Raw genomic sequence first — 9,762 nt, 5'->3', positions numbered from 1 at the left:
GGTATCAAGCTGAAGATGCATTCCTCGAAAAGAAGAGTGAAGTCGAACCTGTGACAACCAGGGGAGCCAGGTCCTAAGACGGGCCCGAAGCTCTCGTCACCAGCGCATCGCTTCATAGAGGATTAGTTATAGCTATGAAGCAACACCGAATGCGGCTTGTAAGGCCCCTGTTGCGATGGCGATGGGACCAGTTTTGTATAGTGGTTCATTCTGTGGCTGCCGGGAGACAATGCGAGTTCATCTTTCCAGGTGCATTGGCTGCTTGGAAGCGTTTCAAAGTTTGAATTCAACCTGAGCAATCAAGCGATGCGATGTTGAGGTCAGCTATACCCCTTTAGGAAGCCATAAGTGCTCCCGTACGCCTCTCCAAGGTGCTACCTTGCGCACACAGCACCGTGGCTACCACTTCAGGTGAGATTGTATGGAACACGAGAGAAAGCCACACACGGAAGACTCGAGGGTTTCTCACCGCTACCGGTGCTCCTGACTCAACACTGTACTTTCCGCATCTTATTCTATGTTGAGACCTAGCTCTAACATGTAGATGGCATCAAACGGTCTGGGTACCGTCGCTTACCAATCGTACGCTGCTATTTCCCAGGCTCCTAAAGCTTCAAATAATGGCATTGATGATAATTTGTACTGTGATATGGATTGAAAATGCTGCAAACCCCTGTGAGCTAGATCCCTGGGCCACGTTCGTTGCTTGTGGAATCAAGGTTGATCCAAAACCAACTGCCGATGTTGTAGACCATAAGCCCGGTGAGGAATTGCCAATTTGGGTATAAAACTGCGCCGGGTCGGCACGAGCGATACTCTGATGTCCTTAAATTCTACAGCGCAGCAAAGGGAAACTTCGGAGTCTTCGAATTCGTCACATCACGGGTCACAGTTCGGGTCACAGTCACCGGTCTCGATCTGACGTAGAAAAGAGAGCCTGATATCAATGGTTTCCGACGCACTCGGCTATCCGAATGAATCACCTATGAACACATTCTCATATTAGGCCTGAACACGTTGCGGTGAATAATACGAGTCTTAAAACGCGAACATTGTCACTCCCACATTCCGAGCTCTGAGGAAGTGCTAAACGTTCCATATTGGCAATCCATCAATCAATGAGCCCGAATGACAAGTGACGACATAGCCAATTTGTTGTTTTCAATTTAGCGTACACCGGACTGCGACAGACCTCTCGAGGGTATTCAAGACCACAGCAGAAACGAATATGGCTACTATCGACCAGGCAACATGCCTAGCCTGAGTCAAACTATATAGTTATATGACTTATGAGTATATAGTATGGAAATATGTATATTTGTAGAACTTGTTGATGGAACTGGTACTCATCAAAGCATAGATGAACGAATTCCACGCTATTCTTCATCAGATGTCCAATGTCGTCTTTCTGTATAGGTGCCTCTACTCTTTACCCACATGCTATATGAAAGGTTTCTACTAGTACTCACAGATAGTATGACCCTCAAGGCATTGGCATGCTTTGGCACCTTGACAAACCTGCCTTCTACAACACCACCAGAGGTATACATGTCACGCCATACAAGCTCAGATTTAGGCCCGTCATGCTACAACACTGTAATTGTAAATTTATGTAGTCCACCTAGTGTCTTAAACTGATCAGCTGTGCCCTTAGATGAGTGTTGTCTTTAGTTAGGCAGTTTATGCGTGGTATAGCCCGTGTTTCAAGTATAATTCGAGTCAATCAAGAAGTTATTTTTATTTTCTTATTCTTCAGCTCGCCACCCCTTCGAGTTGCATGAAGAGTTTGTAAATCGAAGTAAACGGTATAGGAAATGCAGGGGATAATAAGTAAAATATGAAATTAAACCCCTGTTTCTTGTCTGTTAGCATCTCATTTGCAAAGAATAAGCCGAACAGGAACGTTCGAGTGAGGATGGTATTGTGAGCGCTACTATGCATGCAATATTCCGATATGTATGTCTGGCGGTGAACCGTGGAATACAAGCACTGCGCCTAAAGATTTCACACAGCGGATAAGACGTCGTGGTGTCCTCAGAACAGATGAAGCCCATGCTCTTCATACACTCTGACGAGTGCTAAAAAACGCTACACCAGCAGACTTTACTGCTGCAATTCGACCACGGCTCTCAGCTATTATTCTTAAACTATGCAGGTCGAAGGGTGTTGGCAACGTTGGATCGTCACAGACTATGAAGCAAAAGATGAAACGTCTCGAGTGAGATGATGAGGTATTGCTCGTACTAGCAGATAGAAGAAGGCATCGTCATGGTTGCGAAGAGTATGAAGTGTCATTGATCACGACTATTTCAACTTATTAAGTAACGACTACGTACAAGCCACCTCAATAATACATCCTGCTTTCTTTTGACATCGTAAACCATTAATCGCATATACGAGATCGGGTATCCTCCGCATAAACATCTACATCACGCCAGATAGCTGCCGTTGGCGGCTCGAGTTCCGTCCTTGGACTCAGTTCAGATTTGGTGCTGGAACCACACAAAGTGGAATCTTTACCACCCCGGCACTGTCACTTGTCAATGTGTCGATTAGACGGTCTCACGGTTGGTCTTGCCGCGAGCTTCACGGCCCTTCTCGGACCACGGGAAGTGGAAGACGGGGATGAGGAAGAAGGAGTTGCTGTGAGAAGAAGGTAAGCATATTGTCTTGGAGGAACGGTTCATATCCTGGGGTGGTAACTGACCTAGAGTCGGCAATACCAGCGAAGGCATTGTACCAGGCTAAGAAGGCAGCCAGAATACCAAAGCCTCCACCCGCCTGGGTGAGTCTTTTGGCCGAAGAAGCAGCGCCGTTGGACTTGGCGAACTCGCCGCAAGACAGCATCAGGAAAGCCAGGTCAAGGGTGAAGAAGAGGAGGAAGAACATGACAGTAGAGCGCAGGGTGCACATGAGCAGAATGAAGGTGAAGATGAACCAGCCGGCCAGAAAGAACCCCAAGACCGATGCCTCATCGGCGGGGTCCTCATACGCAGAGAGGGCGGCAGCGCTTGGAGTCAGAAGGATGGCGTAGGCCACCCAGAAACCACCGTATGAGGAGAGGGCAGTGGCACCAAAAGTGTTGCCCACGGCCATTTCCCTGACGCCGGATCAGCATGTGTGCACATAGCTTTGGGGGGTATGATGGAATGGTTTGGCGCTTACCACATGCCGGCCAGAAGCTGCACCACGCCTCCATAGGCGTATGCTAACGACAGGACGACATTGGGAACGTTGACCTCACGCGCGTTCATATTGATGAGAGACAGGACGAAGGTGGTCAGCGCGAAGGCCGACAGACCCAGAGGTGCTGGGTTGGCGAACTTGCGGTGCTCCGCTGACTTCCATAAACCAGGTTGGAATTCACCACCGAAGGCGGGCAGCCTAGTTTCGTCGATGTCGCCGCGGGTGTGGGCATGAGCGAGTGGGTTGTGGCCATGGTCGTAACGGTTATTGGCCTGCCTGCCATTGGCGTCCGACGACGATGTCATCGTCTTCTCCGCCGTGAGAGGGTCGGTAGCCATTGTGTATTGTCTTGTCCTTTTCTTTTCTTATGAATCCGACTGCCTGGAAGGTCGGAGGTCAAAGTAAGGTAGGAGGGAGGGCTCGTTTTGAGGTTACCACCCGCAAAACATCAGCGAAAATGGTGGCTCTCCCCACGTTGTGGGGAACGGGCACGCTTAAGTACGAGAGGACTCACTTACGACAGGAACAGTTGCTTGGCACCAGGTCTAGCGGTAAGAGTAAGGAATGGATATTGTAACAAGGGTTCAGAGTTGAATGGTAGGGTAGCGGGGGGACAAGGGTCAACATTAACCACCTAGGTCGTGTAGATTGATCCTACTTTGTGTGCATGATCCACATCTTTCATGACATCGGACCGTTCGAGGTGTGAACGCCCCTGAGCGATATGAAGCGCCCATACATCATATGCACACCGCTGGGGTAGCATCGGTACATATTGGATTGGGCGCATTGATAGGAACGGTCGGGAGCAATATACGTACTTACGACTCTTGAACGACTTCGAGTATGTACTTGGTAGGCGGGCGCACTTGGCAACATCGCAGCAGGAGACCAAAAACTTCTGCATCGCCGACGTGCGTTACAGCATTGAGTGCTGAAGCGCCTCAATTGTTCAACGACGCCCGATGGCCATGCAATGCAGACAGAGCTGTTTGCTCGCTTGGCGAAGCGGCAAGGTGAAGTTGGAGAAGTGTTCAAAATGCCCAGACGCTAAGCCGAAACAACTATTTGCGATGCCAGTCAGCATGGAGATGTCGGGTCAAATTCCGGGGTAGGGTGGATGCCGCAGGACCGATGGCTTGGCGCTCTAAAAGTAGTTTGAGGACAGAATGGGTCGAACTTTCTCTTGGGTGTCTCGCGTTGCCAATTTGTCAAACTCTGTCGCCAAGCCTGGAGCTGTTGTCCGGAAAGAGGGTGTTGCTACGCCGCTGCAATGCAGTCTGTAAGGTAACTCAAGGTAGGCTGGAAAGCTCTTGAGCTCTTAGGATGCTCGTTGGGGGCTCAAGAGATACCTATGCCGTATTCGCGAATGTCCAGAACGGCCTGCATGTTCTTATGAAAAGGGCTACCCTCGTCAAAGGTCTTGGATCTTGGATTGTGCGCACCGTTCCAAAGTTGGTTCGCCGTTGACCCAAGCCAGCCAAGCTTTCCGAGGCGTCGCCCGCTGTCAACGTTAGGACAGAAGCATCCTTGGGCAATCGGGCATCGCTTGCTGGAGTCAATTGTGATTACCTTGGTAAAATCAAACGACTTACGAACTCTATAGTATCCGTACTTTGCCCGTTGCACTCTGCATGCTGGCTGACGGCAAAATGAAAACCGAATGCCCTTGTGTGGCCGGGGTCTGTCGAATTTGGCAGGATTCTAGCAATGGTTCGGTTGAAGCTCTCCCGTCACTGTGGACCACATTTTGTGCAGGACATCGAACAGGGGTGGGTGGTGGCTTCCAATTATTCTCCCGTGTCCATCCGTGGCTTCCTTTTGCTCCGTGTATAAACGGCAGGTCCCTTGGTTTGAGAAGATCGATGCAAGAGGCCTGGCTTTGGTTTGAGTAGAGTTGAGCAATCTTCATAACGTCGCATAATTGTAGCGACGTTGTTGCGTGTCTCTGATAAACACGACGTTGATACTGCCCTCACAGAGTTCGGGGATTAGCGAATGTCCCTTCGTCCGACCAATTTAGAGTAAGTACCCCAGACCTGGGGTAGGTACCTACCTACCCACCTCGTTTGCTTAGCTTGCTGGGGTGACGACGGGATTATGGTGGTGATGATCTCCGTTCTATTGGGTACAGTGGAGTCGCAAGCCAAGTAGTGGCTTTGCTCCGCATGTTCCGCGGTGACTTGTGTCCAATCTGTTGAGCAACATGAACATTGGTAATATAGATACATTCGTCAGATGAATTATTGCGCGGACGCCGCGCGCGTCGTGCGGTCTTACAGAAACGATCGCTTGATGTAATAACCAAGCTGGCAAAGTCGCACCAGGGGTGCTGGGGAAGCCCCACAGACAACGTTGGGATTCGGCAGTGCCCATCGTTACTCCGCATTCTCGAAAGTCGACCTTGATTTTGAAGACTCAGAGAGATCCAACTCGCCATCTCTTCATTCTGGGCTGATGGCAGTCCGCCGTTCATCCCGTAACCACGCGAGAGCATCTAATACCAACAACGACTGTTGTCAGACAAAGGCGTAAGACCTTGGCACGGCGTTGTTTACTGCCGATTGCCATGTGGAAATAGATTACTGTGGCAGCTCAGCTGATTCTTGGCTTCCAGCTTGACAAATTGTACTTTGTAATGGCACAGCAAGTTGGCAGGCTTCGCGATGTAAGAAAACAATGTGAAGCACACCGCATGTTGTAGTGTTCTTCGCACAGTATTATTCCATTTTCGAATGTACTAGCGCCAGATCTTGGGTTTATTAGCAGGGCTAGAGCCATGGAGAGAGTTTCAAGTCGGCTAAGGCAGCGCATGGCACTACCCTTACCTTACCACATCATCGGGTGCGTCTGATGAAGCCCTCAAGTGCTGCATATCGCTCTTTGAAGATGCCAGACAACTGACTTCGGTCTCCAAAGAAGCCAGAAGAAGCCAAAACCAACCTCAGCTACCTACACACGACATATACATGCTGTCCCTTGCTTTGTCAAGCGCTCCAGCTATTTGGAGATTTGGAGGCCAGGAATCGTGACCTATTCAAGAATAATTGAAGAAGCACCCGTCACCAGACTAGAGACACATCTGAAGCTCTGCCAAGCTTCCAAGCTATTGCCAACCTGTCAGTGATTTATGCTGAAGATTATGAAGGGCGCAAAACAATGATGCATTGCAAATAGTTCCCACCAGTACCGCACCTCACTAGACAACTTGGAAACTTCGGGGTGGATTGCCAAATTCTGATTGCTCGCATACCTTTGCCCAAGCAATTGTATCATCTCTTTCCGCAAGTCCAATTTGGCCGGCTACTATATCCGTGTCTCGGCTCTGGATTTACGTGAAGCAAAATTTCTGCTATTCACAGCAGGCCATTACGTTGAGTTTTGCTTGCAAATTACCTGTAATATGCACCCCGGGGTAACTATAATCATGATACACTTTAGCTTACTTTGAAACAGAGTCCAGTGTCTTTGTTGCACACATATTCGTTTCCGCCACAAAAATAATATCGAACCACGGCAGGAGTAGTCTCCCAACATGTTCTAGACATGCTGACACGAGCCGGAATTGCGACTCGGCCCGGCATAAAAACCAGAACGATTTCCATGTCTGCTCGAATCCCCGAACTGTCAGATTCAAACAATTGCTCCCTCGCTTCTGCAATCAATAACTGTCCCGGGATAATCCTCCTGTGGTACGGGACAGGACCGCGCCCGGGGACTTTACCCCTTTAGCCGAAAGTGACAATCTCGTACACAATGTAACGGTACAATGCACACTCGAGGCTCGAATGACGGGCTCCCAGCTTGCCGTGCAATATCGTTGTTCAATCGCGAGCAAGTGCATGAATCCACATGTGGTGTGAGAAACATAATTTTTCTAATCAATGGCCATTGGAAGACAAAGCAGCATAGCAGATTTAATTGAATAGCTATCCATCGGAGATATCTCAATTTCAGGTGGCAGTTCCACAAGCCGCATGCCAAGTATGAATAGATGGAAGACTTTATTTAACCGTCTGCCGCCTCGCTAGGTAAACCCCCCCGGACCAGTACTCGAAATGGTTCTTAGATAGAATCGATAATATGGAAAGGGCATCTCGTTGGGGGTGAGTTATACTTCTTCTGAAACCATAGTTTTCTTAGTTTGATGTGGTACTTTAAATTATTTGTATCAGGAAGATATCATGCTACTATTCCTTTTCTGGAATTGTAGAGGGGGTTGTGATGTATTTCGCAACAAATATCCGTTGCAGAGGTATCGTGAAGTGCCTTGTTATCAAGTATCTACCACCTCTTCAAGAAAATCTAGTTGTGGGTGCACAATAGTTGCTTTGGTTGGAGTGGTTTACTTATCTTCACAGAGATAGTCGTCCGTGTTGATATAAGGGTTACAGATAATTACATTTCGAAGTACCTGTGATGAACTAGGCTAAACTCACGGTTACTTCCATATGGCGAGCTTAGAGTGTAAGCCTAAGAGCTTCTCACTAGAGCTAGCTACCATCGGACATGTTCTCATGGAAATCTTGCTAAGGAGACTTGAGAAGTTGGAAAAGTTGCATTATTTGTATAGCCCTCAAATTCCTATTGCTTTCCAGTAGTTTAAATTTTCATCTACCGTGGCGGTAGATTTAGATCACATCTTTTAGTATGCAGGCATCGTAAAACTGTATAGTCAGTCACATAGTAATTATAAAAAATACAATCATACTTATTGCAAAAACGACAGTTCAAAACCGATCGTGTTATTATGTGTTAACGGTCGGACCTGACGAAATGACTGGCCTGGATACCTTTTGTATCCTCTAACCTGTCCTACTCCATGACACCACACTGGATAGCCACTCGCTTTTCCGATCTGTACCTTTCCCCAGCCTTTCATGATGTCTTCAACTGCACCTGACTACTGCAGAGTACCACATCCATCAGGCTGCTAGCTATTACAAAGTCTGTTCGCTGACGCAGGCACGTCTCATCAGAGAAGAAACGAGGGAAAAGATAGCCCGAGCCCGCGTGAAATGCGAGTGATGCATTAAATACGGACAATGAAATACAAACATAAATAGGCACTGGCAAGTTCAAAGATACAGAGCTAGAGCACCGCTTTGCAGAGGATTGTGAGACTATTGCGCAGATGGGGATGGCTCAGGGAAGGGTGGAGGATGCGGTCAAGGCGACCACAACAAGCGTTATTGAGACCGGATCAGACACGGCAAAGTATATCAGAGTTGAGTCAATTGATATTATCCACGACCCAAAGACAGTGAGTTTGTGTCTTGTCCCGGGAGTCATCTCGTACCATATCGTCAAAATATCACACATAATACTTTCGTTCAGGATGAACGACAAGGTACAGAACGTCTCGCTAACCTATTTTGCCTAGCGGCATCGAGTTCGAATGTGATATATAACTGATATTTAGAAACCGTGCCATCAAAGATTGCTGACACCTCGAAGAAATCATCAAAGACATCGGGCTGCCCCTCTTTCAGCTCAGGTACACGGCGCTGCGATCCCATCCCTGGCCCAGGTAACAAAGGTCTCGATGAGAGATGTATTTTCAGTAGCTGCGTGAACCCGAAAACCACCCCACTTGAGACCTTATGGGTAAGCATATGCATCGATGCGTTTGAAAATTCCAAAGTTGTTCCCGCCACCGAGATCTGGGTACGTAGACTGGCGGTTTCAAGCCCTCAATACGCTGAGCTTACCCCTTTGTAGGCAGCATTTCTAGTGTTACTGCCCAATTTCCCTCGTAGCCAGGTCCATGGCCGCTTTTCTCTGCAAGCCGCAAGTTGGATGGTGTTTTAACCGTATCACGGTCTGAACCATAATGGCGCTGGCCTTATCGACCATCACCAGCAAACTCGATATGAGTTCCACCGAGGCGGCCATGTCTATGTCTATTTCCTTACCGACCACCGCATTTGGGCCGATCTTCATTGGTCGGTTTCGGAGATTTACGGTAGACAGGCCATTCCACATGCCTCGAGCGTCTGGTTCCTGTTTTGGAATGTGGTTTGTGGCTTCGCTAACACGAAGGGGACCCTTATTTCCAGCGCGCATTTTGTCGGGCTTCGGGGCTAGTGTGATTTATGCACTCGCTGGCGGTGTTCTGGGTGATATATAAAGGCTGGAGCAGAGAGGGGGTTTACTGAGGGTTTGCTTATTCATCCTGTTGCTGGGCGCAGTTGTTGGTAAGTTTCCTGGGGTCGAACAAGGACCCAGGGCTTCCTCTTTCGTGGATTTGAATGACGTGGAGCCGATGGAAGGAGTGAATAAGTCAGCTTACTGGTCTCATCGGCCCCATCATTGGCGGCTTTATGGCCGTTCGCACGACCTGACCTGGAGTTAGATGTTCTGGGCCACGTCCATACTCCAAGCCACCATGATATTCGTATCGTTCTTCTGCTTCCACGAGCATTACTGCGCGCTGATTCTCGAAAGGTGTACCGAGCGCCTTGGTAAATAAACTGGGAACAAACAATATCTTACAGCAGCCGAACGGCTTGACGGCGATACGTCGCGCGTTAGTGAGTCTCCTTCGTCTCCTGATCTTCCACCCTGTCATCCAAC

General features: G+C 48.6%; 2 protein-coding genes across 2 annotated transcripts; both read right to left on the bottom strand.

The window, feature by feature from the left end:
- Positions 1 to 2,552: 2,552 nt before the first annotated feature.
- BCR38DRAFT_357694 (gpr fun34 family protein) lies at positions 2,553 to 3,491 on the bottom strand (the record flags this gene model as incomplete). Its single annotated transcript, XM_040857127.1, has 3 exons — positions 2,553 to 2,643; positions 2,708 to 3,100; positions 3,166 to 3,491. 3 exons carry the CDS (start codon positions 3,489 to 3,491, stop codon positions 2,553 to 2,555), a joined length of 810 nt encoding a protein of 269 aa, XP_040709275.1.
- Positions 3,492 to 5,605: 2,114 nt separating this feature from the next.
- BCR38DRAFT_148401 (uncharacterized protein) lies at positions 5,606 to 6,034 on the bottom strand. Its single transcript, XM_040853694.1, has one exon. The coding sequence runs from the start codon at positions 5,998 to 6,000 to the stop codon at positions 5,782 to 5,784; it is 219 nt and encodes a 72-aa protein (XP_040709274.1). The 5' UTR covers positions 6,001 to 6,034; the 3' UTR covers positions 5,606 to 5,781.
- Between the last annotated feature and the right edge of the window lie 3,728 nt (positions 6,035 to 9,762).

This window comes from Pseudomassariella vexata (genome assembly GCF_002105095.1).
Source record: "Pseudomassariella vexata strain CBS 129021 chromosome Unknown BCR38scaffold_33, whole genome shotgun sequence".
Classification (NCBI taxonomy): Eukaryota; Fungi; Ascomycota; class Sordariomycetes; order Amphisphaeriales; family Pseudomassariaceae; genus Pseudomassariella; species Pseudomassariella vexata.
This window is presented reverse-complemented; position numbering and strand designations above follow the sequence as displayed.